Here is a 25846-nt window from a genome sequence, read left to right on the forward strand (position 1 = left end):
AGTACTAATGACATCTGTATTAAATCATTACTAACTCTGGCATTTTGTAGTAGGCATGCTGCTGCATGTTGTCCTGGATTTAGTGCTCTGCATGTGCACGTGCTTACTTGCAACATACAGCTGCAGGGATAACCAGGCTGTTAATCACAAAGAGCACCTAAGTTCCCAGCTCAGCTAATCCAATGCTCTTTAGCAGCAACGCAATGCAGAAGTAAGGTTGCAGGAGTCAGCGAAGCATCGGTGAAATGGAGTTATTTCTGAGATACAAGGCAGAGATTGGCAACTAAAGGAAAAATAAATAAAACTGAACATCTTTTAATGCTTGCAAGGAGGAGGGAGGAAAAGGAAACAAATGCATTCAACTACTATTAGCATATGTCTCCATCGCTGAGTGGTTGAATCAAAAGTGGTCTGCTGGTATCATGGAGCGCTGCTTTTGCTGTGTGAGGGGGTCATGTTGCTTCCAAGTCCCATGTCTTGCTTTGTGGTCATGTAGAAAACATAGCCAGGTTCTTCTGAAGCAGTGTTTCCTACAGTCTATGTGGAAGTTGCTGTAAAAATTTGCTCAGAGGATGGCTGCTGCAATAGGGAACAAAATAGTTCTCTCTGGTTTTTGCAATTGCTAAAATTGTGTACATTCTCAAATTTTTTATGTTAAACATGACAAATGCAAAGAAACGGCAAAAACTGATAACTAAATTTGTTTTCTTCTCCCACACCTCATAGATGCACTTGCAAGAACGAAATGACCCTCCACAGCTGCTGTTAGACTTCAAGCACATGTTCCCGGTTTTGTTCCCCTTCAACCCATCCTCCATAACCATGGACTCTATTCATCTCCCTGCTTCTCTCAACTTGGAATTTCTCCATAAAGTCTGAAGAAAGTACAAATAAGCCCACCTCTCCTACCCAGAGACCTCCAGCAAAGAAAGAAAAATCACAAAAGGAATTTAAGGAGCTCTTTAAATAGGGACCAAACAGGTTTATGGAAGAACCAAAACACAGTAATAAATGGATGCTAAACTGTACAGTAAAAAAGAGACTGATCTGTATGTGATTTTTTTTTTGGTAATTTGCAGCTCAGAATAAGGATACTTGAAATGTAGATTTATTTTTTACTGTTTGATTTTATGTTGACATAGTTCAAAGCCCATAATCATCTCCAAAAGCCACTAACAAAAAAGAATGGTGAGTGGGAGGCAACTTACTTGGATCTTCATAGGTGTCTATGAAGAAATGACAGTTAAATCAAAAACAAAATCTGAGACACTTATGCTGCCTTGAAGGACGTGTAATTTGTCTAATAGCTAGGTGGTTTTGTATGTGTTAATAACAGGACATGCAATTCTGCCTCCTGTTCTTGCTAGTAACTGTATTGTGATAGCGAGTTGAGAAAGTAAATTGCAGAAGGTGCAAGTACCTATTTATCACGCCGGTTAAGGTAATGGGCTTGGACGCTGCTTGTTTCCACTGACGTGGAGTTTGTCACAAATTCTATGTTTGAGACATGCTGTTGCTCCTCCTAACTACATCCAGTGCATCTGCTTCATGGGAATTCAAATAAATTGGCGGTTTGGACTTTATTCCATTACCAAGTTTACATTAGTGACTTGCAAAGGTTTTGTCCTAGTGAAATAATCTCGAGACAAGGGACTGCCTTAGGCCTCCTGCTTCTAGTATAGATGAGCATCATCCTGATCCATAGTGTTGGCTCTCCCTGTGCTTTTAAAAGCCAAAAACTTTCTTCTGGTGGCTACTGGGGTTCTTAGACCTCTTACATGGCCTGTATCAGAATCTCATGCATAGGTAAGACATGCTAATGCAACCCAGTTTAATATTTGGGTCCCCAGTCCTACTTAGGTTCGGTGGGTTAGTTCTAGCCATAGCAGTCCACGGAAAAACTCTATTCAGTTCAATAGCCATCCAAAATGTTACCAGTCATGCAAATGCAGGGTTTAGATAAATGAAGAATACTTAAAGAAAAAAAAGAGTTTTAAAACAAAAGGGAATGGATAAGCAATGAAATGTTTTAACACAAAAAAATTTTAAGATAGTGTGTTAGTAATGTAAGCCATTTCTTTAAGAGTGAACACGAACTCTTTGTCTACAACAAGCTTAAAGGAATAATTGCAATCAATTCAAATTCTGTTAGGATATTTTTTAAGCTAACTTATAAATTAAAACAAACCAATCCTCTGACCTCACCAGGTAGACGTTGAAAGGGGCCAGCCACTCACAAAAGCAGCCATTGATTTTTCTCGGTACTTACCACAACATGTTGACTTCTCGGTTACTGCAGAGAGCCACCCTCCTTGCTGAGAAGGGGGATAGGTGGGTTCCCGAGGCTGAGTGATGTTGTACAAAGACCCTAATGGTGATGCTTTTGCCGTGGCTCAGCGTGCCAAAATGCAACGAAGGTGTCTGGCAGCAGCGAAAGCCCCGCTCATCTTAGTGCTGGGAGCATTTCGCCCTTTCCACTTTCATACTGGTCTCGTCTAAGGAGATCTTAACTTACCTGCTTTTGTGGTTGCCGTTCCTGAAGTCTCGGCAATTCCATGATGATTAAGAGCTTTCAGAAAAACCTCTCTGCATCTGACTACTTTGAGTTGGTGTAAATCATATCCAAACAGCACATTTATGACCAGGTACCCTGTCTGCTCAGAGGATTAAAATAGAATGTGAAGTCTTTTAAAGATAGACTACATCCCACCATGCTGCAGTCACCTTTTTAGGTAAGGAGTGTGTTTTGATTTAAACATCATGTATATAATCTATGTATATACAAACTGTAATAGTCCTGTATGTACTATATATGTATATTACTATTCAGAAAGCACATTTTTAAAGAAAAAGTTGAGTGCTGTGAAGAATTATTTCAAATGGACTATGGTTTAGTACAGCTGTTGCGAGTGAAGGACAGACTTAAGGCCATTTCCTAGGGAGAAGTTATCTTTTCCCCTAACCGTCACCCAACTAAGGATAGAAGAAAATGCATTGTTTGTATAGTACCAGCACTACCTCCAAACGACAGTCCTTGAGCACTTGCATCTACTACGTATATTCAGTAGTGCCTTCATCTCCCCTTCATATACACTAAGGATAACGCCACCATTTTGCTGTCTGTGCCCAGCAAGCCCATGCTCTTCTGCCACTTGCTCAGCTATATTTTTATTTATCGTACCTACCTCTTTTCACGTTTGCAAATGAATGTTTTTGCAATGCTCTGTATTTAATTTTTTTAATGGTAGCTTATCCCTTTTTTCCACACTATAGTAGTCATGTCCGTTTAAAAATAAAAATAATTCAAAGCAGAATTCAGTCTTTGTGTAAGACGGTTTTAACATAGTGCTATTTCTCAGAATTCATCTTAGGCCAGCAGTTTCCTCTCAGGCTCTTCAGGTCTCTACCTCTCTCTCATGTAAATTATTCAGAGTATGATTCCCAACAGATTGATTAAACCAATGGTTGTCATTCAGACTAAATGACAGGTTGCTGCAGAATCCTCTTCTGCAACAATTTTGTTGCTGATCGCAATTACAAAATGTGGTTAATGGCCTTTTAGGGGATAATGGTCTTTTGCTGGCATTTTCAGGATCATGATTTATATGTACAACAAAGAGACTTTCTTAAAAACTCTTGGTATGTATAGATGGTAACTAGGATTTAATGTCTTGATCTGTGACAATGTAGTTTATCCATTAAAATCCATCTGGAAGAGGACTCTGTATGAAATATCTTTAATTTATCTTTTCTGTTAGCGATTTTTTTGAATTTGTTTTTAAATGTTAATTTTGTTAAATTACTATGCTCAAGCATGCCTGCCTTTCCTCAGATTGGCACTTCTTTATTTAATTTAACACAAAGCGTGGCTTTGAGAAAGCTGGCTGTTTCCCAGTTCTGTCTTTATTTTTAAATATTGATTATTAAGTTGAGCATTTTCCCACTGTGTGCCTTTAGCTGTTACTAAGGTAACTGACTTCTCAACCGCTGTTTCTCTGAAACAAGCATTAAAATGTGGGAATACTGTTCTTGTTCTGTCATAAAAAGTTGTCCGTGGATGTATAAGTGCTTACAAAATTTCACTCTGAGGAGGTCTGCAAAAACACTTTGAAGTTCCTAGGAAAAAAAAAAACCAAACCTGACCCATGCTGATTTTTGCATGTATAATGTATCTTAGAAAAGCACTATTGGGAATCAAAAAAAAAAAAAAAAAAAAGAAACACCACTGCTATGAAATGAACACTTCAAAGTGAAGTTCAGGCACGTGCTGTCTGACCTATGAAAAGCATCCAGAACAATGTACACGCTTCATTTTCACCAAAAACTTTGCTTTGATTTTTTTCCTTCTTTTTTTTCTTTTATTGGCATTTTGTAGCTAAGGTTGCTTATCTTTTGGCTGGTAAAGCTGTTGTAGTTGTTGACTGTGGAAAAGAACATTAGACCTCAACTGAATTTATGCAGTCCTACATCATAAACATTTTTTGTTCATGCGATTTACTTCCCTGTATCTGAAAGGACTTCTTTGTATGAGTGAAACAGTAGCAAAATGTGGGCATGTTTCAGAGTTTAAGCCTGGTGGCTACCTTTCCCGATACTGCAACTTAAACACTGAAATCACACCACCACCTAAAGTCTTTGCAAGATATGACCCTCCATTTGTGTGATTTGCAAAAGATACAAGTGAAAAAGATGCACTTGAAACAACAGGTCATTTTCCTCATTTTCAATAGTAAATGAACAAAACTTTGCAAACTTACTCTTTCAGACCATATTTAACTGAAAAATTAGCATTTGCCATTGCATATAATCTAATTAAAACGAATTGCATGAACTGCCATGAGCCTTTTTCCTCCAACTTTATTGATTCACATATATATTACAGTCATAAATTGATTCTTTTTTTTTCCCTGAAAGAAGTTCTAGTAATGTAGATGTTAAGTAAAACAATCCAGAGGACATATTCCCCTATGAGTATACAAATTATTTCAAAATGTAAATGCCAGTGGACAAAGACTTTCAAATTAAGTTGAAATTAGAAGAAAACAAATTATCAAAAAATGTGCTACTACAGTGCAATGTCTATTTTGTTTGTTTGTTTGGGGGGGGTGTGAAGTCTCATTACCTTAATGGGCAGAAGGTATAGCTGCTCTCAAAGGAGTTGAATGATATACAGGAGTGAATACTGTAGATGAAATACTACTGCTTATAAAATATTTTTCCATTTTGAACAAATCTGTAAACTACACCTTTGTTTATAGGAAAATGCTTGTAATAGTCACTGTAATATTCGGCTGTGGATAAAAAAAAATTTGTGAAATAAACACTTTTGAAGAAACTGGGACTTTTGGTCAAAAATGGGAATGTAAGAAATACACCTTTCAATATTTACTTCTATATATTGGAAACATTTCTATTTTAAAATTACGAAGTACTTTACAAACACAAATGAACAGTCTCGAAGCTTTTACTTAAGAAGTTGAAAGGTTTAGAAGATGTAATGTAATTTCAGAGGTGCTGAAATACTGTGAGGTAATTAGAAACCAATTGAGCGTGGAATCATGGCCTTGAAGGCACTTGTAAATGAATGGAGAAGAGGGGATGCAGTGCCAGCCCCTGTGCATGTGTTTAAATAAGATAATTTGATGGCAGAAAGAGGAAACATAGTAAAACCCTCCGCTTTTTTTCTTAAAGACAAAGTTGCATATTGCTGGATGTTCATTGATCTCTAGACTCATGAAACCATTGGAAATTATACTGAAAAGCCGGTAGAAGAAACTCTCTAAGACTCACTTTGGAGTTTTAGAAAGCAGGCATTCTTTATTGCAGCACTGGATGCACGGGGGATAGTTCCACCTAGCGTGCATACCGCAGCTTTAGCACAAACAGGTTCTATAGAATAACTAATTGCATATTAATCAGATTAGTATACATATACATAAAAATGATTGTAACTGGTTATCATAGTACTTCCTACATCTGATCATGCACAATGAAGGATCTATTTGAGTCAAAGGGCTGCTTTTGCGACCACCGACCCATTTGAAGTTCTTGCTGGCTGTCCTTGAATTCTTTATTCTTGTCCTTGTTCTTTGATCTTGAAGCTTAATGCAGTTTCAATCACATGTGGTCAGTTTCAATATTGTTCTCATCTAGCGTACAGGAACATCTCGTCATAAGAGCAGAGAACTGCAAAACTTATGAGTACCTACCTCTACTAGTTAATTGCTTGGCTATACTTTTGTCTATTGTTTCAATCATAGTGTTAGTATAAGATTTCTAATAATTATTTACTAAATCTCATTTCTACGGTCACCTAGCAGCAAACCAGTTTCCATGGCTGGTACAAAATATTAAAACCATCAACGTATTTAGACATACCATACAGAATGTATGGAAATATGCTATCGAATTTTGTAGGGAAAGCAGTTGAAAGATAATATTAAAATAAAAAAAAGGGAGTCTTCACAGGAGAACTTTTTTTTTTTCCTTCTTGGAAATTTATAAAACTTAAATTGCATCAGTGGGGAGCCACACAGCAATTTTTATTTGTACACGCAGTATTCTGACTGATCCTGACAGTCTGAATGCTTCTACTACCTTTTTTATGAGCTTGAATCACACCTCAACGTGCATTTTTTTAAGCACCACAACTCTGAAAGGTGGTTTGTTTGGGGTTTCTTTGTGGATCTCCTACCCCCCGCCGGGGGGTTGCAATGGAGGGGGGCCAGGAGCCAAGTCCTCCTCTTCTCCACCAGCGGAGAAAGGCTAAATCTTGGAAGCAGGGGCAGCTCAGGGCTGCGACCCTCCCTTCAACCCCCTGACGAGGCGTCTGAGGCGAGGGGCAAACCGCCCTCAGCGCCTCCCCTGGCTGCCGCCCGCGGGTCTCAGGTACCTTCCCCAGCACAAGCTTCCTCACCGGTCCCCGCGGAACTCGGCTTGCGCAGTGGCTACTCATCACGGACCGCGGCGGGGCGACCCCGGGCCGGGCAGGGCAAGGAGGAGCGGAGAGGAGCGGAGCAGGCCCGGTCCGCCCGCCGCCGCCATTTGTTACCGGGGTAACGCCGCGGTCGTCGGCGCCACCCGCCCTCCGTTTCCTCCGCCGCCGATTCGCCAAAGCCCGCGCCGCCCTTTTCAAGGCGCGGCGGCGTCAGACGAAGAAATCAAACCCAAGTTAAAGCGAAATAATAATAGTAAAAATTAATAATAATAATAAGATTTAAAACAAATTAAAAAGTGCCGCCTCCGCCCCCGGCGTGGCGAATGTGCGGCGGGTGAGGCGCAGGCGGCGCGGAGCGGAGCGGCCATGGCGTTGCTGAGGGGTGAGGTTCCTGTCAGGCGGCGGGGAGCCGGGGGGGGTCCCTGGCTTTTCGGCGTGGCTCTGCCGGTCCCTGAGGGAGAAGGAGCGGGGGCCGGGCTGGTTCGCCGGCTCTGAGGGAACGGCGACCGGCGGTACGGCGGTTGTCCCGCCCGGGGTGGTAGGGGCCCGTCACCCGGCGGCAGCTCCCGTTGTCCAAATCCAAAATGGAGCCTCCGAAGCCGTTCCTGTCCTTCGGGGTCGGAGGACGGAATTTTCCTCCCCGCTGTCTCGTCAGCAGTTGTGGTACCAACAAACCACAATGTATATGTCCCAAGAACTGGCCGGGTTTAGGTGCGGTGACTGGAAGTCACTGGAGGCGACGCTGGACGTGCCAGTGACTGAAAGTTTCTTTTGTCACCTCCAGCCCCTGCCTGTGTTGGCTCTAACGGTGCAGGATAAACTCTGTTTGTAAGTGCCAGCGGTCCCTGAAAGCGTTTTGGGTAAAGAAGTACTTTATGCTCGGCGTGGTTTAAATTTTGTGTCTCTTAGAAGTGAGATAAATACGCCTTCTAATGCCTGATCTTGTTTTTAAACGAGAAATTTACTGAAATAGGGCTTTTTATCTCTTTGACAGTGCTTCGCTACTTGACAGGCTGTACCTGAATAATAACATACGTGTAAGTCGCGGTTTGAGGTTTCAGTGCCAAAAGCCTGTCTAGCCAGTGTTGCAGTAATTCTGTATTGCTCTGCTGAGTTGGATAACACAGAGAGCAGCTTTGCCCGTACTTGTTTGATGTTAGTTTTCTATGCCTGTTTCAGGGTCTTGTCTCATCTCTTGCCACAATATTTTTCATACACTGTTCTTGCTCCTTAATTTTTTTGAGGGTAATGACTGTTCTTTAGGCCTTCAAAATAGGATCTGACGAAGAAATATTTTCATACCATGCGCGTTTGAGAAATGTTGGAGGGTTAGAGAATGTTTCAGACCTATAATAGCAGATCTCCATTTGGCAGCAAGTTGTTAAGAAAACCAGATTAAAATATGTCTTGAATAGAGTGTCTGATAAGGATTCAGAGTGACCTTTGCTTTCTAGCCCCCAAAATTTCCAGATCCCTGTGCATTTGGTAGTATCCTGCTCTCATCCAGTGTTTATCACCTTGGAAAACTGCAGACATTCTGGAAGTCTTGCCATGGTAATGTAGGACAGTACTAATTAACAGAGATTTAGGAAGAGCTGTCAAAGGCCGTAGAGTCCTTTCTCACTCAGGACTTCAGCCACCCCTTGTTGCCCCTCCTGAAATTCTGTGGAGGGAGTAGCATTTGTAGACCAATCGAGCAAAACTAGGCAGGCTCTGGAGTAATATACCCTTAGGGCAATGGCTCTGTGGTCAGTTTCATTCAGCATAACTCAACACAGGTTGTGCTGCTGCTTCTTCCCGTACTGGTTCAGTCCAGCCTTCTCTCTTAGTCTCAGATTACTGTTTTATTGAGCAGCCAGAAGGTGAACTCGGGTGCAGAACTGATCCAAATGAAAATTAGCCCCTCATTTTCCACCAGCTCTGGGTTAGTCTTCAGCTACTGCAGTTACGTGATCTGCTCTGGTTTAAGCTTTGCCCCGCGGTGCTGCTGTGAAGAAGCGGGCAGCAGTGAGCAGCCTCGGTGAAAGAAAGCGCGTGAGAGATGTTGCTATTGTGAAAGGAAGGTTTAAGGGCAAAGTTCCATCCTTGCCCCTGGACTGGTTGTTTGCGAGGCAACACGGTGTATGTGATTCAGCAAATAATGTGGATAACCAACAACCTGGCCAAAAGGGAGGAGAGCAAGTTCTTTTAGCTTGATCAGGTCCCTGAGCTGGTCTGCAGCAAAACCTCGTAATCAGCTATTGTTGGCACAATTTTGGAGGAGGCAGAGGGACAGGAATCAGTGGGCAGGAGGTGTGATGTCAAGGTGAGTGTCAAGGCCTGCTTTGCTGCTTGGGAGATAAGCTTAGGAACATGAGATCATTCTTAAAAGAGCTAATGGTCTTTTTTTCACAAGCTTTGTTAACATTTAACAAAGACTCAAACTTAACATTCCATAAATTATTGTAAATACAATCCATTTTGGATAGTTTAATGAAAACTACTGGTCTAAATTTAAATCTGTCACCTGAATGTCCAGGGACTAATTCTGCAGTGACTGTATGGAACACACCTGTTTTCCATAAACATAAATCAGTTAAAGCATCCTCACCTTTGTTAAAAAAACCTGTAGGGGTTCACATGTTGTGTCTGTTAGTAGTTTTCAGCTTTTTTAAAAACAATATGTACAAACAAAGTAAAAAACATTCAGTCAATGGATTAAGAATTGTTTTGGATTAAATTGAATTACTTGTTGGTATCAGTTGAATGATGATTAAATGAAGAGTGAAAAACGATGATGGATATAGCATACACTGTGTGTATACAAGGGGTCAGTTCCGAGCATTTGTTCCAAACCTGGGTGCAGGACCTTCCCCACAGTACCAGCTTTGGTACTTTTCAGACCTCCGGATATACAGAGGCCTCTTGAGATATACATTTTTTAATGACACTGGTGTTCCCTCTACACTTAAAAACCTGAAGAGTGGGCTTTTTGGATGTGTAATACTTAGCAGCTAGTTATTCCTTTGAGGAAATAAATCCTGCTTCTCATAGTTTATGAATAGTTACCATGTCAGCACTACATTTTGAGGGAGCAGCAGTAGTGAGCTTAGCAAAGACTTCTTTTTAAGGTCTTCTGGGTACCCTGGAAAGAAGCCCATAGGCAGCATGAGGGTGTGAGGGTGACACTCTGTTTTGCTGTCTTCATGGCATAGAAAGCTACCTTGTTTTTCGCATTCATCCCTCTCCTTGAAGCTGCAATTCGTGCTTAGTCTACTCCAGGGTATTTCCCAGATGATCTTCTGAACATATTCATTGCCTGTTTCGGATCCCAACATTGTGTACAAGTCCTTTTCAGTGGAGCAAGCTTGACCTTCCCCAGTTTGGAAAGTCCTTTCCTATAAATGGTGCAGCCTGGGATCCAAATACATGAGAGACAGAGGAGGACCCTCTCTCTGACAAACCAGCCAAAGAAGATGGATCACACGGCCTCTAACAGAAGGCCTGAGAACAGTGTTCTTGAGCAGCTTAACGAAGAGGCATTTTAATTTGCCTTCATTCTTATATCTGTATATATCCTTCCAGTGTTACTTAAAATAACAGTGGGTGTTTCATGGCAGGTGTAGAAGAGGGGTATGTGAGCTCTGTTGTTCAACTGGGGCAAAGTTCACAGGCTGCCTCCCACTTGTTTCTGCACGCAGAAGCAGAGAGCCGCTGTGACAAGCAGTCAGCAGATGTTCGGTTTGGTTCAGAGACAGCTTCTCCCAAGCTGAAATTCATATAGACCGCTTCTGGCCAAGGCATTTGTACACATGCGCTTGCACACACTCTCCTGTCTATTGAAAACTGGATTTTCTTCTCAGAAACTGGAAGACTGATGCTAATGCATTTTAGATGACCTATATAATTCTGGAAATAGCATGACATTTTTGATTAAGGAATGTTTTTCCTCTTAAGTTAAAGGAATCAAAGTTAAAATGCATATTAAAAGGTTTTTTGTTTTCCTTTATTGTTTTGTTGTTGTTTTTTTCTTTCTGAAAACTCTTTCAGTGTATAAGCCAAAAATCTGCTGATTTTTCTAGGATGTGGGAATGCCCTCTTTGTGGTTTTTAAAAGAACTGTTTCTCATCTGATTATTTTACAGGTGTCCACTATGGAATTTCATGGATGTTACTTTTATGCTTTTAGTACACTAGCACTGATGCCTGACATGGTGTGGCAGCCTCCTTTGTCTGCCCGCTATCCAAACTATCTGTTTTTTTCAAACCTCTTTGTGGAAAGGTTTAGAATCTTGGGAATCTTCCCAGCCTTTCTTTCTGACCATTAATTCTGCTTGCCTTCCCTGTCTAAAGTATTGGTGTATCTTACTTATCTTGAAACACATGGGTTCACATTGCCTATATTTACAAAGCTTCTTGTGAATTTAGGATGTTATCCAGTTGAGGCTGACTCGGTGATTTTCTGTGTTAGACTCTGCACATCTGGATAATTCTTGCTTCTCTTGCAGGTGTATTCATTGTTGCAGCAAAGCGAACTCCTTTTGGGACCTATGGAGGTTTGCTGAAGGACTTCACAGCCACCGATCTGACAGAACATGCTGCTCGAGCTGCGTTGGCTGCTGGCAAGATCTCTCCTGAGATCATTGACAGCGTCATTGTTGGCAGCGTCATGCAGGTTGGTAGCATGGAAAATTTGCTGGTCACTGATGATTTCAGTCGTCTCCTTCAGTCTTGTCCTACAGATAGTGAGTTACCTCTGTTTTGCAGCCAAGAATAAACCAAATGGGTGAGTAGTGTTTATAGTGTAGTGTTTCCTGTTCATGTTTAAGGGACATACCCTGCATGATTTGTGATATTATTGGGAGCAAGGCTTCGCTTTCTTTTTCTGGTACCAAAGGTAGTTTAAACTAGGACAAGCTGATCTTCTAAAAACATGTGGATTCATTAAATGGTTAGTTGCTAATCCCTGGTACGTTTTTCCTATTTTAATGACTTGAGCTGTGTAACTCGATGATCAGTTGGTTTTCACTGTATTGTATAAAACCCCTGTCTTTCTGGAGACTGTAACTGATCTGAGTCCATTTCCCTTGAGTTTTCTATAGAATTTTTCTGAGTGGCTATGAGTTTACTTTGAGCTGGAAGGATGCATCGTTTGGCAGAGACATTTGAACAATTGTGTCTTTTTCAAAAGAGCTTGTGATGTAGATGCTATTGTATGCAGGGCACCAGCATTGCAAAACTGCAGTTATCCACATACCTAGATGAGGGTCTTTGTTTTACACAAGACAGCAAAGAGCATTTCTGGGTTTGTTCTCTGTATTCTGACTTCACTGTTAAGGGTGGGCAGTCTTATTTTGCACTGAGTGTTTCAAGGGTGCAGAAGAAACAAATAACTGAGAACTTTCGTGATAAATGAACAAACGTGCAGTATTCCTCCTTAAGGATTTTCAGCCAAAGGAGTAGCTTTTGAGTCTTGCATTTCCTACAGCTACCATCTCAGCTTCTTTTATGCCACTTTTAGATTTTATAAGAACTGTTTGTGGCCTAGGAGAAAAAAAAAGAAAAATTGCTGCATCCAAATCTCTTGTCATGCTTTCACATAAATAGCAGCATTCTCCTAATAAAAAAATGTCTTTTCTTGTTGAAATTATATTTCTTTTCCTTTGCATCATACTTTCCCATCCCAGTAGAGTTTCTTTTTTTAGTCCTGGATTCCTTTTAGGTATTATTTGATTAAGTTTAAACAACTGTGAACGTATGACCATTTTAAATTCCCCTTCTTCAGCAGAAGTGGCTTCATGGTGGCCAAGAAGGCCAGTAGTATCCTGGCTTGTGTCAGAAATGGTGTGGCCCGCAGGACTAGGGCAGTGACCGTCCCCCTGTACTCGGCGCTGGTGAGGCTGCACCTCCAATAATGTGTTCAGTTTTGGGTCCCTCACTGCAAGACAGACATTGAGGTGCTGGAGTGTGTTGAAGAGAAGGGCAACAAAGCTGGTGAAGGGTCTGGAGCACAAGTCTTCTGAGGAGCAGCTGAGGGAACTGGGGTTGTTTAGCCTGGAGAAAAGGAGGCTGAGGGGAGACCTTACCACTCTTTACAACTACCTGAAAGGAGGTTGGAGTGAGGTGGGTGCTGGTCTCTTCTGTCAGGTAACAAGCGATAGGATGAGAGGAAATGGCCTCAAGTTGCGCCAGGGGAGGTTTAGATTGGATATTAGGAAAAATATCTTCACCGAAAGGGTTGTCAAGCATTGGACCAGGCTGCCCAGGGAAGTGGTGGAGTCACCGTCCCTGGAGGTATTTAAAAGACATGTAGATGTGGTGCTTAGGGACATGGTTTAGTGGTGGACTTGGCAGTGTTGGGTTTACAGTTGGACTCAATGATCTTAAAGGTCTTGTCCAACCTAAATGATTCTATAATTAATTTTTTTTTTCTGAACTTGCATTGGCAAGTAGTATTTTGCACAGAACTTGAAGCATACCGCTCTGTGTGCAGTACTTTGCTTTTCAAATAGAAGTGTGGTAGAACCATCTCTGCAAAGTTTTGGAGGAATGAGATTTCATTGTTAGAAAAGGCCAGTGTCCAATTAGAACACAACACTTAGGAAATTTCACAAAGTGGATGTGAAGCAGCAATGGCATCTGTGCATTTTCCACACTGGTTTTGAGGGGGCCTTTCCCTGCCACTCTGAGCAATTTTATTTCACCTTGAAATAATTGCTGCTTGCCAGTCAGGATCTGGTCTTATCTCAGTCTGTTGTGTGCATGCTATTTTGAAAATAAAGGATAAGGGAAAACATTAGAGTATTACGTTGCTGACTTCAGTCTTAACATCTGTAGTACCATTTTTGGCCTGATGTCTAGCTTTCATGACATAGTTTCATTAAAATGCATATTAAGACATTGGCCCTTTTTGATCATATAGGATGGTGGGTTTTTAAAGTGAATCAAAGTGCTTCTTGCAACTAGTAGGATTTCTGTTGAACATACACTGTCTTCTGTCAGTGATGCAATTACACCATTCTGACTTTTCATCGAGACTTTTACTTTCTGAAGAAATGAGAGTGTAACAAAACCTCCTATTTGTTCTGTCTGCAGAGCTCTGCAGATGCAATTTATATTGCGAGACACGTTGGTTTACGTGTGGGAGTTCCTGTCCCAGTTCCAGCCCTCACTGTCAACAGACTTTGCGGCTCTGGTTTCCAATCCATTGTCAGTGGATGTCAGGTACAAAGCTCTTTTTTTCTTGTGTTAGTTGTAACCTTTATCAGACTGTTAACATGAGAGAAGAGACGGGTGGAGAAACGTGTACTTTGTGTTTGGGATGAGTCTTAACATGCATTTTGAACACTGGTAGAGACTTCCTATTGTCCTGCATGGTTTTGTGCAGGAGTTCAGCCTTCACAGAGCCATTTTTTTGTGGTTGGTTTTAAAAATCATCATTGTAGCTATTTTGAGGTTAATATAAGGAATGCAACAAGTGTTAGCCAGTGAAATAGAGCTCAACTGTGCGATAGTTGCATTCTGTGATCCTGTTTGTATGAATTGGAATTACTGGGCATCAGAACCTCAACAGGAGGCTTTCATCTTTTGATCATTGCTTATATTCTCTAGCTAGCTATGTAAGCAGCAACCTGTGCTTTTTAAGTGTGTTTTTGTTCAAAGATCCAAACCCTCTGGTGGGTTAGGTAATTTATAGCATCACTTCTTTTAAAATAGAAGAAAACCAACTTCTCTTTGAGTGATTGGCCAAAACCACTGAGTAAGATGGTACAGTGGTACAGTGATTTTTATTTCATTTGTTCATACAGACCAGTGGTCTATGACTAGCAGTGGTCTAGACTTTACAAAATTAAAGGGTATTTTATGAATATTTGAGCAACCACATAGTTGTTTTTTGTTGTTTGTTTTGGTTTTTTTTAAAGTTCCCATTGGCTAGAGAATTGTTTTAGGTCTGATCCTCTAGAGGAAAAAATTTGGAAGACAACATAGACTTAAGGTTACATATTTACGGTAATATCCATCTGACTGTTCTTTCTAATGCTTTCTGCAAAGGCTATACACATGTCGGTCTATGCTGAAAAAATCTGTTGGAGAATTTGACCACTTATATCGAAAGTATGGTTGTGAGGTCTTTTCCAAAGATGGCATTTCATCAATGCAGCTACTGTTTCTGTTCTTGCACACAACAAAGTTGCAGTTTCTGTTCTGAGCTGCTTAAACGTGCACAAAGTTTTGGTAACTATAGGAAGTGTCTCAGCACGTATTACTGCAAATCAGTCATACTCATTATTAACTAGTCATCTCAAATGCATATCAAGATAATTTCATCTGCTTCCATTCCAGTACACAAATAACCTTAACTGTCCAACTGACTGACTCATTTTAAGGAAGAAGAATTTTTGAGTGGTCTGATGGCGTGTTTAGGAATTAGGGCTTTTAGGTTCTGTGCGGTGTGCCACAATGAATTAGTGTGTTTTGGGGGTTTCTTTTGGCAGCTTACCTGGCTAATGTTTTCTGAAATGGTGTCCCATTTTTTTAGAATCATATGGTCTAGCGAGTTTCGGGCTTTGAGGTTTAATTTGTGTTCCTTTTGAGAAGATTGGGAGCTCAAAAAAAAAAAAGCTCAGCCATCTGTCAGCCTAACCACACAAGCATGCAGATGCTTAATGGCTTTATGCCTCCTTCCTGTCATATGTGTGCACTCATATTCTCTTCCTCCCTCATTGATATAATCATTTCCTTGCTGAAAGGAGGAAGAAGGAACACATAATGAAGGAGACAGACCCCAATCTTAATAGAAGGGTAAACCCTTTATAAATATACACATGGCTAAGCTTGAATGCATTCTCTGTGTGTGGCTTTGTAGGTGATGAGGCCTTTTTCTAAAACAGTTGTTACTGTTTTACAAAACCAGCAAACTAAATCCTAGATCTGTTTTGTTTTTCTGTTAACAGGAAATTTGCCTTAATGACTCAGAAGTTGTTCTGTGTGGTGGAGCTGAAAATATGAGCCAGGCTCCTTACGCAGTTCGAAACATTCGATTTGGAACCAGATTAGGAGCAGAACTCAAGGTCTAGTACTTTTTTTTTTACTTTTTTTTTTTTCTCTGAATAAAGTCATGTTTACAGAGCAACATAAAGTGTCAGGCCTGTAGGCACTCTATCCTTGCAAATGAAATTATTGGAGATTAGATCCAGATTTAGTTATTCAAAGCATCTATCCAGTATTCAGACATTATCAGAACAGTAGGTTCAGGCAATTTTGTTAAGCATGCCAGTTTTCTAGCTTTTCCAAAACCTTATTTGAATTCCTGTTCCATGTTAAACATATTAATAAACTCTTAGAGACAAAACTTAGCTCACTTGGTACATCCCATCAAAGTACTGTATATAATATAAAAACTTGTCAGAGGCAGTAAAATAGAGGCATACACAGCTTAGGTAAAGCTGGTAAGGCTATCAATGAGTAGATAGACTAGTAAAGAACATGTATACCTCCAAGTTGTAAGCATCTCTCAATTTTAAAAGTGAAAACTTGAAGTTAAAGACATTGACAGATAAGTTATTTTTACATTTTCTTCTGAAGATAATCCTTAGTGAATACTGTGGGAAATTTGGAGCAGGATCCAGTTCTGCTCTGATAATTACCGTTTACTTAGTGGGTCATAACCAACATCAAAATGCTAAGTTAGGGTATTTCAGTGTTTCAGCCCTTTGGTTTTTTATGCTGTTTTTCCATTATGAAGGTGGTGAATATGAAGTATGTGTGACTTGGTTCTGTAAATCTTGTGCGGCACTGTGACTAAGCCTCAGTTCCTACAGAGAACACATTCACAAGGTAGCTGATACACTGAGTCTCCATAGGTGCCACTGGGTTCTTGTCTTGAAGATAACTGAATTATACAGTTCTAGGTGAATGAGTGATTGATATTGCAGAACTTTACTGGTGACAGAGATAACAAAACCCATCTGGACTGATTGGGCTTGCCTTTATCAGTGAAGTTAGACTTGGCTATTTTCTCACCTGAGATGTTTTATCCACAGAAACCTTTGCCCCAGGTAAGGTGATTTTACCTGACAGTAGAGCGAGCCAAAGAATCGGTAGGGTGCTGTGCCTTTTCACAGTTCCTCACCTTTCCTTCTTGGTAACCAGAAAGACAGGTGTGTTTTCTCATAGGTCCCTAATAAATAATTCCTGCAGCGGTGAAATACATGGAAATGCTAAGAATCATAGGCTTTTCCCAAACCTCTCAGGGCCACATGTGAGTGGAAAGAACCACACTAGACCACAGTGTAGATTAACTAAAATAACACACAAGAACTTGCCATACTGTTTTGCAGTGTGTTTGTTCTGATTTGAATAAAGTATCTGTAGGTAGCCTGAGTTAATTTTACAAAGAGACATCAGTTTCCAAGAGGCTGCTGAATAATTAGAAACGTCAATAATAAATGTTAATATTGCTGTGCTTTTATAATTTTTTTTTCATAATGTTCCATGTAGTTGGAAGACACATTGTGGGAAGGTCTAACAGATACACATGTTAAAATACCGATGGCAGTTACTGCTGAAAATCTGGCTGTAAAATACAACATCACGCGAGAGGACTGTGACCGTTACGCATTCAAAACGCAACAGAGATGCAAAGCTGGTTAGTAAATTTAGGAATGGAAGTGTTTATACGATACTACTTTCAAATCTACTCAGTTTTTAGCATCGATTCAAGGTATTTTTAAATTTTGCGCAGCCCCTGCATCTTGGTGTAATTTGTCTTTTGATTTGCAGATACTGTAATTCATGCTTTTGTTTGCCCTGTGATACAAGTAGCCTGCTCCTAGGGGGGTTGACTTTGAATATACTGAGTCAGGTGTTGTGCCTGTCAGCAGGTTAAGTAACGAGCCCCTTTCCACTGGCTTGCTGCGTCTTCCTAGTGGACATTCAATAGCCGTTCAGGCAGGGAATGCCACTGGCCTGTCATGTCTCACCTCCTGCCTGAACAGGATTCACGTTCATGAATGGAGCTCGTTGGTGCCCCTTTGGTGGGATGCCTTGCCCTTGATTTCCCTGCGACAGAGCAGCATTGTCCCAGGCACGCTTGACTCCCCTCCTTTCTTTCCTCTCCACTGCAGAGCAGTCCTCTCCCACAGCGACCCACATCCTTCTTGCATGCCAGCATGTGCTGTAATTGATGAAAATCCTTTTTCTTTCTTTTGCAAATCATATGCTATTCTATAACCCTTGAACAGTTAGAGCAGATAGAATCTGAGGAGGGAATATTTGTTCAGGACCTGTGTTTAAACTGTTCTCTGTGTGGTTTAGATGGCCAAAGCCATCATTCAGAGGCATTGGGGTTACTGTGAAATTGATTGATAGTGTAAACAGGATGGTAGGCCAAAAGCCAGTAGAATAGTGGTCATCCTGGAACTTCAACATACGTTGCAACCCAAAGGTTAGCATAAGAAGCAAAGATCTAAGCATACCTTTAGATTCTAATGATGGTGCTTTCTAACAGCTGCTACTCTTGAAGGAAGATTTTGTATTTTTTTCAAAGGGTGTAGCAGTGCTTTCTGTAACTTTTCTCAGTCGTGTGTTACCTTCCCTGCTGATTTTGTTAGCTAACTCCTGCCATTCCTGGAGCCTTTGCTAGAAACTGTGCCCCTACAGAGGCTTTTGCTTCTTTCTTATTTTCTAGGATTCTGCCTTGCTGTTTATATTTCTGCTTGTTATGACAAGTTCATCTTATTCCACACTAAAGAGAGTCCTGTGGCTAATCAAGAAAGAAAAAGATTTTGTAGAATTTATTGAGAAAGTTCAGAGGTAGCTAAACAACATCAGATGTGGCAGTTTTGGTGTCTTAGTTTTAAATCCCTTAGAGTTGCATTTGTGGAATGATTTGAAGTGGCTGGGAGTCTTGGTTCAGTTTTGGGAGATAGGAGTTGTTTTGGTTTTAAATCTGTGCCTTCACATCAACATTGTGGACACAAAAGGTAGCATTTAGTTGCCTGAATATTGGTGTCTAATGTCGTCTTAGGTGATGTGCCCAGATGTTCATATGGGCATCTTGGATACCTACAATGTCTTGAATTGTCTCAGGTTGTTTAGGCAGCTGAATCCCATTCTAAGATTGTGACTTGACTGTGAGATCCTGTGGAGGAGCACCTTGGACAGGATTTTAATTGATATACAATAGTTTATGCTGGTTATCAACAGAGAAAATGTGGCTCAGGATTTTTTTCCCTGTTAGTCTCTGAGTGAGATTTACAGCTTCTTGGCCCTCTGATAAGTGACAGAGCTGTAGAATAAAGCAACAGTACAGGGGAATGTGTATCAAAAATAAATCTAGTGGTTTAAAAAGAAAAAAAAGGAGAGTTCAGTTATTTACAGCTGAAATAACACTTTGAGACTTTCTCTGGAGAAGTTTGAGAATGTATTTGTAGAGTTTTTGTCCACTTTCTGGAAAAAAACAAACAGTAAAACACCAACCAGCCTATTTAAACAAAATAAGGCATAAACAGTACTGTCCCTGGACTCTTGATTAAAATAGAGCAAAAGTTGTGTGCACATGAAAATAGGATTACTGGTCATGCTGCGCAATCATCTTGATTTTTTTATCAGAGTCCGTTTATTTTCCTTTTTGTGGTTGCAGCTCATGATGCTGGTTACTTTAATGCTGAGATGGCACCAATTGAAGTGAAAACGAAAAAAGGGAAGGAAAGCATGCAAAAGGATGAGCACCCAAAACCCCAGACCACTCTGGAACAACTGGCAAAACTTCCATCCATCTTTAAAAAAGATGGAACAGTCACTGCTGGGAATGCTTCAGTGAGTACGTCAAAGCTTTGGGTTGTGAATTGTCACCTCTAAGGTTCTCCAAATTTGTTGTCACTGCTTTTATGTCTCACTGAGCCACCTTTGGCTGTCAGTGGTGTCTCCTGACGAAAACGATTTCTAGTTCTGCAGTTGAATGCCCCTGGTTGACTGTTGTAGCCCCAAGATGGCAGGGGATCCTTCGGTCTGCTCCTATGTCCTAAAATTTGGTTCTGTGGATTGTCACTGATCTTTTAGTGAGGCATTGACACTTCCTTATCAGCCTTGAATTATGCAGTTGATACCTGCAGTGGCTGTGTAGAATTAGCCATTCTACTTTCTTTTGGGGGCAATGGTTACTGAATATTTGCTTTATAAATCATGCATTATATTAGTAGGCATGCTGCTGCTGCTCATCTTTGTACCACAATTAGTATCCTCTGTAGTCCAAACCACATTTTGCTCTTACCCAGAGTAGACTGGGTGCTTAGCAGCATGTCATTACAGACTGTTCCTTTTACAGTCATTATCTTAATCGATTGATTAATGTTCTTTGGGCCAGAAGGACCACTGTGATCATATGATCTGAATTCCTGCCTAAAATAGATCATAGCCACAGTAAGTGTGGGTGTCTGTAAACTATCTTTTATAATTAATAGTACATACATTATCTGATATTAATAGTGTTCTTGCAAGAATGATGTTTCCAGTGTAAAGGAGACTTTCAGTGGCAAAAATGTATTTTACTTTTCTAAAACATTGAAATTAATTAAACATCTATATTTAACTTTCTTTCACAGTCCACAGAACACTGAAAGATTGTGGTTTGTTGTTTTGAATAAACACTAATACAGTTGTCTGTTAAATGTTAATAGTAGGGTCTTGGACTCAAGCTTTTTTTGAGGGGTGTATTTAGTTTAAAGTGTGGGGGTTTTTTGTTTGTATGTTCTTCACTAAGATTGCTGTCTCTCTTATTGCAAGGGGGTGTGTGATGGAGCTGGTGCAGTCGTCATTGCCAGTGAATCAGCACTTAAAAAGCACAGTCTTACTCCTCTGGCAAGAGTAGTAGCATATCACTCAGCTGGCTGTGACCCTTCCATAATGGGCATTGGTAAGTTGCAATAAAGCACATTATATTATAGCATCAAGCAGCATTAAAATATCCTTGTGTTGGGCATTCTAAAGGAAAGAAGGGGAGGCAGCAGTGTGCTGAAGTCTGGTAGCGCTGAAGATGTTTGTGTGGCTTACTACAGAGAGACTGTCCATTTCACTGCATCTGTCCAGCCCTTTTATGCAGAGGGGCTGACTTACTCCTCAGTTTGGCTGAGAGGGTATGTGCAGTGCCTAACCTATAGCATTAGCACTGAACTGTAGTCCCCCAGCCACCTTTTTTTTTTCCTTATTTACTGTCTCTGTTAGTAAGTCAAGAAAATAGGCACTCCTTCAATGCTTTTTAAAACCAGTTTTCTCCCGAAATTCACTTTAGTTTCCTGTAAGCTTTAAATCCCATTATTAAATGTGTAACTATGAGTTGTTTTCCTCACCTCTTGCTGAAGGAGTATTGGCTATGTGTACACCTTTCAGCAGTTACTCAGTTGCTCAAGCTAGGATTGGATTCCAGGATACACATCTGTTCAGGTATTATTTTGGCAAACCAACTATTCTTTTTTTGTTAGTCCCATATTTTATGCTTCCTAGTCAAGTAGCTGTTAATGCAAACAAACCCTCAAAGCCAGTCCAGACACCCCAGGATTCTTCCCTTCTGTTTAGTTTGTAGACAGCATTGTATCTCAGCCTTGCTTTTTCTTTCTGCCATTCTGTTCAGAGAAGTTATTGTTGACTGGTTCCATGTGTCAGTAGAAATGCAAATGAAGCATTGTCAGATTTGTTTTCTTGATCAGACTATCTGACTAACTCAACCTTCAAAGCAAATGTAGAGGGAGGGTTTCTTTCGCTAGACTTCATGCTGTCATTGTGCTTTCTAAACTAGCCCATTCTTTCTAGGTCAGGCAACTCTTTTAGCTTGTTTAAAAACTTCATAAATCATATGGAGAAACAGTTAGTATCCTAACTCCGTAACACCACAGCTTGTCCCCAGCAACTCAAAAAGACCAGATGAGATTCATTGACATGACAGCAACAGATCTGAGAACAGGAGCTCAGACTGAGCAACTGCCCTTTCACATACTGATAGTGATACGGAGTCCTGCCTCACAATGTCTAGTGAGAGAATTCATTATTTTTTTAAAAAAGGAGGAGGGGGGGAGTCTACTTGGCTGTCATTAATGATCTTTGTATTGTCCACACGAGACCCTCCCATTACTGTCATGCGTAACAGGCATACTAAAATCCGTCTGTAATAAGACGCATTTAGAGTCTAGTATTGAGCTGCCTGAGGCTTTCTAATAATCCACTGAGCTTTGAACTGGGCCCTTTCTTCTTTTAATTTTTCTGTCTCTCTGGTCATTTGCGTATTTTTATGGTTTTTATTCTTTGAGCTATGAGTTGTCAATACCATTTTTTGGCAGTGAGGTAACATTTAGGATTGTTAACGTTTTAGGATTGGGGTTTTTTTGTCTAATGATCAGCTACCAACTAATACCTAAGTATCTTTGTCCTACAAGCACGTATCTAATCAACCCTTTCAAATTCTCTTTGAGCGTCTCTTTCCTTAGGTAGCTGTGCTTTGAGATTAATCTCCCCTAGTGGATTATACTGGGTCATAGATGTCAGCTTTCTTCCAGAGAACAGTTTTATTGCCAAACTCTGTAATAGTCTCAAAAAAAAAACCAAAACCAACTTAATAGCTTCAGCTGGCTGGGACCTGTGTCCAAGGGAACATTTTATTGTTAGGGTTTTTTTTACTAGAAGATTTTCAGGTAAATTATATTAAGAACGCCAAAACAACAATACCCTTAACTAAACACATGACCAGCAAACTCCAGAACCGCCTGCCTTTTTCTTTTTGTATACCTGGAGGCTGCAAGTTATGAGGAAAGAATAAGCTGAACCAAGAGTATGGGGAAGGAGAATGCCTCGAAACTGTCATGAAATTGTTTTATTTGGCTGGGGACTGTCAGTTCTCTTGACTTGAAAGCTATGCATTTGTTTACTGACATAGCTGTGCAGCAGTAATGACACTCCTAACTTTCCCTGGCATTGTGCTGAGAAGACTGCCAAATAGTTTTGAGATTTAGCAGTTCTCTTACCACCTAACAAAGCAGGTGAGTGGCATATCCAGAATTCACTGGCTGCACAGAGTCTCACAGGAGGGGATCTGAGGAGGCTTTATGAAGCTGTCCTATGTGTAACGTGTTTATAAGCCTTTATTTATTTATTATTTAACTAACTGTGCACACAATTTCTGAATAGGCCCTGTACCTGCAATTACTGAGGTTCTGAAGAAAGCAGGATTGACCCTGAAGGACATGGATTTAGTAGAGGTAAGGAGTTTTAATGTGAACAGTGAGGTTTCTGATCATTTTAGCAGAAACATTGCACTCATATGTGTAGCCTGTCATCACAAGGTAGGAGTTTCTTCATGTCTGGAGCCCACCCGTCTTAGCTCGCCTGCATGACCTCTATCCATCTAGTTTCTACCACACAGTTGCACGGTCATTACAAAAATCTCAGGCATGTGAAAACTGAAAATGGTGTGATAGCATTCCATGGGAAAAAAAAAAAAAAATCCTCATGTGACATGAAGTTTCACTCTGTTGGCTGGACTGTTAATGTTTTAAGTCAGTCACACTTCCCCATTTATGAGCAAGGCCATTTTTTGTCAGAGCAATAGGCTCTTCATGAACACACTGCATCAGAATATACCACACCTTTTTTTTTTTTTTTTTTTTTTAATAAAATGTACTACATACTTGCTTTGTATCACATGTGCCAGAAGGATTTAAATTTACATCAGGTTGGCCTGACAATTTGTACATTATCTGAATACGTTTTTCTAAACACAATGTTTAATATTTTTCTCAATCAAAATGACCTGGAGAAGAAGCACACCTCATTTAATCTTGTGTGAACACATGCTGCTGAAAGCTTGCGTGGAAAGTCAGACATGAACAGTGGTATTGTTTCTCTGGTGTTTTAGGTGAATGAGGCCTTTGCACCTCAATATCTAGCTGTCGAAAAAGTTTTGGGCCTTGACCCTGAAAAAACCAATGTCAATGGAGGTGCCATCGCTATAGGGCATCCTTTGGGTGCTTCAGGATCACGGATCACAGCTCATCTGGTTCATGAATTAAGGTATGTACATAGCCGATAGCTACTGGTAGTGAATGCAGTGCTGATGTATTTACGCCTGCAAAAGATTTTTAGCATGGATGCTGTGTGACTAAAATCTTCCAGTCGACTGGCTCCTTGCTAAAGTGTACCACTTTCTGTACAAATTTGTTACCTTTGTGCCGTAGTCCAAGTCCTGCAGCTTGCCTCATATTCCATTCTGTTGTCATTACAGGGTTTTTTGCTTCTTCTAGATCTGATCCAAGCCCACAGTAGTCAGTGGGATGGTTTCCTTTATTGAAATGGCCTTTGAGGAAAGTCTGTTCTTTTCTTAACAGGGGGCATTCAAAAGGCTTTGTCATCACCATCTTCCTCCTTTAGTCCATTTTCAGAAATTTTGACTCTTCTGGCTTGCTTGATATGCTTAGCACCATTTTAATCTGAATTTTCCTTTTTTTTTTTTTTTTCCCCCTCAGGGCAGAGATCACTGTATCTTTTTGCTTGTACTTACAACATTATATTAGTGTTCAACCATAAAGCCTCAGTTGATTTGCACCTTGTAGAAAACTGTTTCTTGGAGTGTGGCTGTAGAAAACTTAGCTTTTGAAAACTACCTTGGCAATAAAATTATATTTTATTTATGCCATTTTTGTTATGCATTGAAAGCACAAGTATCCTGTAATGTCATTCCTTGCCATTTTGTATTCTTGAGAACAATATAACGTACCATCTTTTAGATTGCGAAAGACTCAGACCTGCAGCTCCTTGTTTTTCTACAGAAATATTTCAACATCAGTTGAAAAGAAGAACATACACTTTCCAAAATGTTATCTTCAGTAGTACCTAGTTGATAGCTAGTTTTCTTTCCTAAAATCAGGACAACAGCTACTATGGTTTCATAAATGTAAATAATTTTCACTGTGATTTTTCTGTACAGGCGTCGTGGCGGGAAATATGCGGTTGGGTCAGCTTGCATTGGCGGTGGACAAGGTATTGCTCTTATCATTGAGAACACAGCCTGAGAGATTCTGGAGACTGCAGCGTTGCCCAAATTACTAATTCCCTGAGAAACTTCTGCCTTTTGTGACAATACAGCATCACTACCTGTCTTCGTTTTGTGCCATTCCTGCAAGGTAAAGGAATAGCTGAGAAGCCTGAATTATGAACAGAAAGATTCGTTAATGTCTTTCTAATTAAAGGAAGTGTAACGTTAATATAATTTCACACTGATGAACATTTTCTAAAGGCTTCTTTTCGATCAAAGTTAATGAATTTCTGTAGGCAAAATTCTTTTCATTTCCTGAGGAAATTGCCTGTCAAACTTTCACCAAACCTGCCTTAAAATAGCAGTCAGTGCAGCTTTTTAAGCAAGTATTGCTTAAACTATTCTTACTTCAGCTACTGCTGCTGTCTGGCACATGTGCCTTTTATCATCAGGAAATGTGAAAATTTAATTGGAGACCTTCTGAAGTATGTACTGATTGTAGATTGATGGCTATAACCTGTACCCTGCTGTTTTGCAAGGGAAAAGAAAATGAGCGAAAACTGAAATTTCTGTTGTGCCTCCCAAAAGAACAATAAATATAACAGAAAAAAGGGCTTGGTGTTCGTTTGTTTGTTTGTTTATTTTAAAAGTAAATGACTGTGAGAATTGTTACTTTACGTAAATCAGTGTTTGTTTTTGGAGAGACTGTTTTTCCTGGCTGAGGGGTAACTGGTGTTTACTAGGTAGTTTCTAGAGAACTCCAGCAAATCTGCCAGCATTCCAAGAAGGAGGGTAGTTGCATCTAACCGTGTTGCTGCATGGTAACTGCGTACATAGAGCAACTCATTTCTTAACTTCCTCTGGTAGTATCATCCGTATCTCTTGGGTCACTTAATCTGTGACTGTTCTTAG

General features: G+C 40.3%; 2 protein-coding genes and 1 long non-coding RNA gene across 7 annotated transcripts in view; 2 read left to right on the forward strand and 1 right to left on the reverse strand.

Moving 5' to 3' along the window:
- Window positions 1-3717, forward strand: part of MYO5B (myosin VB) — a 151963-nt gene extending 148246 nt beyond the window's left edge. For all 4 annotated transcript variants that reach the window (XM_069775237.1, XM_069775238.1, XM_069775239.1 and 1 more), the window contains one exon: window positions 727-3717. In XM_069775237.1, coding sequence (XP_069631338.1) covers window positions 727-879 — 153 coding nt within the window. In that variant the 3' untranslated portion in view covers window positions 880-3717. The remainder of the gene's footprint in view (window positions 1-726) is intronic.
- Window positions 297-7193, reverse strand: LOC138683463 (uncharacterized). 2 transcript variants are annotated; one of them, XR_011322988.1, is made up of 3 exons: window positions 6917-7193; window positions 6036-6149; window positions 297-579 (listed from the first exon to the last, which is right to left on the reverse strand). It is a non-coding gene; the product is annotated as an uncharacterized lncRNA (long non-coding RNA). The 2 variants fall into 2 exon arrangements; XR_011322987.1 differs by lacking the exon at window positions 297-579 and having other exon boundaries at window positions 5694-6149.
- Window positions 7187-25547, forward strand: ACAA2 (acetyl-CoA acyltransferase 2). The gene is made up of 10 exons (XM_069775241.1): window positions 7187-7319; window positions 11424-11590; window positions 14011-14139; window positions 15870-15986; window positions 17416-17563; window positions 19559-19734; window positions 20701-20830; window positions 23092-23162; window positions 23819-23973; window positions 24887-25547. The coding sequence occupies exons 1-10, from the start codon at window positions 7304-7306 to the stop codon at window positions 24969-24971; spliced, it is 1194 nt and encodes a 397-aa protein (XP_069631342.1). The 5' UTR covers window positions 7187-7303; the 3' UTR covers window positions 24972-25547.
- Window positions 25548-25846: the final 299 nt, after the last annotated feature.

The sequence above is a fragment of the Haliaeetus albicilla genome, chromosome W (genome assembly GCF_947461875.1).
Source record: "Haliaeetus albicilla chromosome W, bHalAlb1.1, whole genome shotgun sequence".
In the NCBI taxonomy this organism is placed as follows: domain Eukaryota; kingdom Metazoa; phylum Chordata; class Aves; order Accipitriformes; family Accipitridae; genus Haliaeetus; species Haliaeetus albicilla.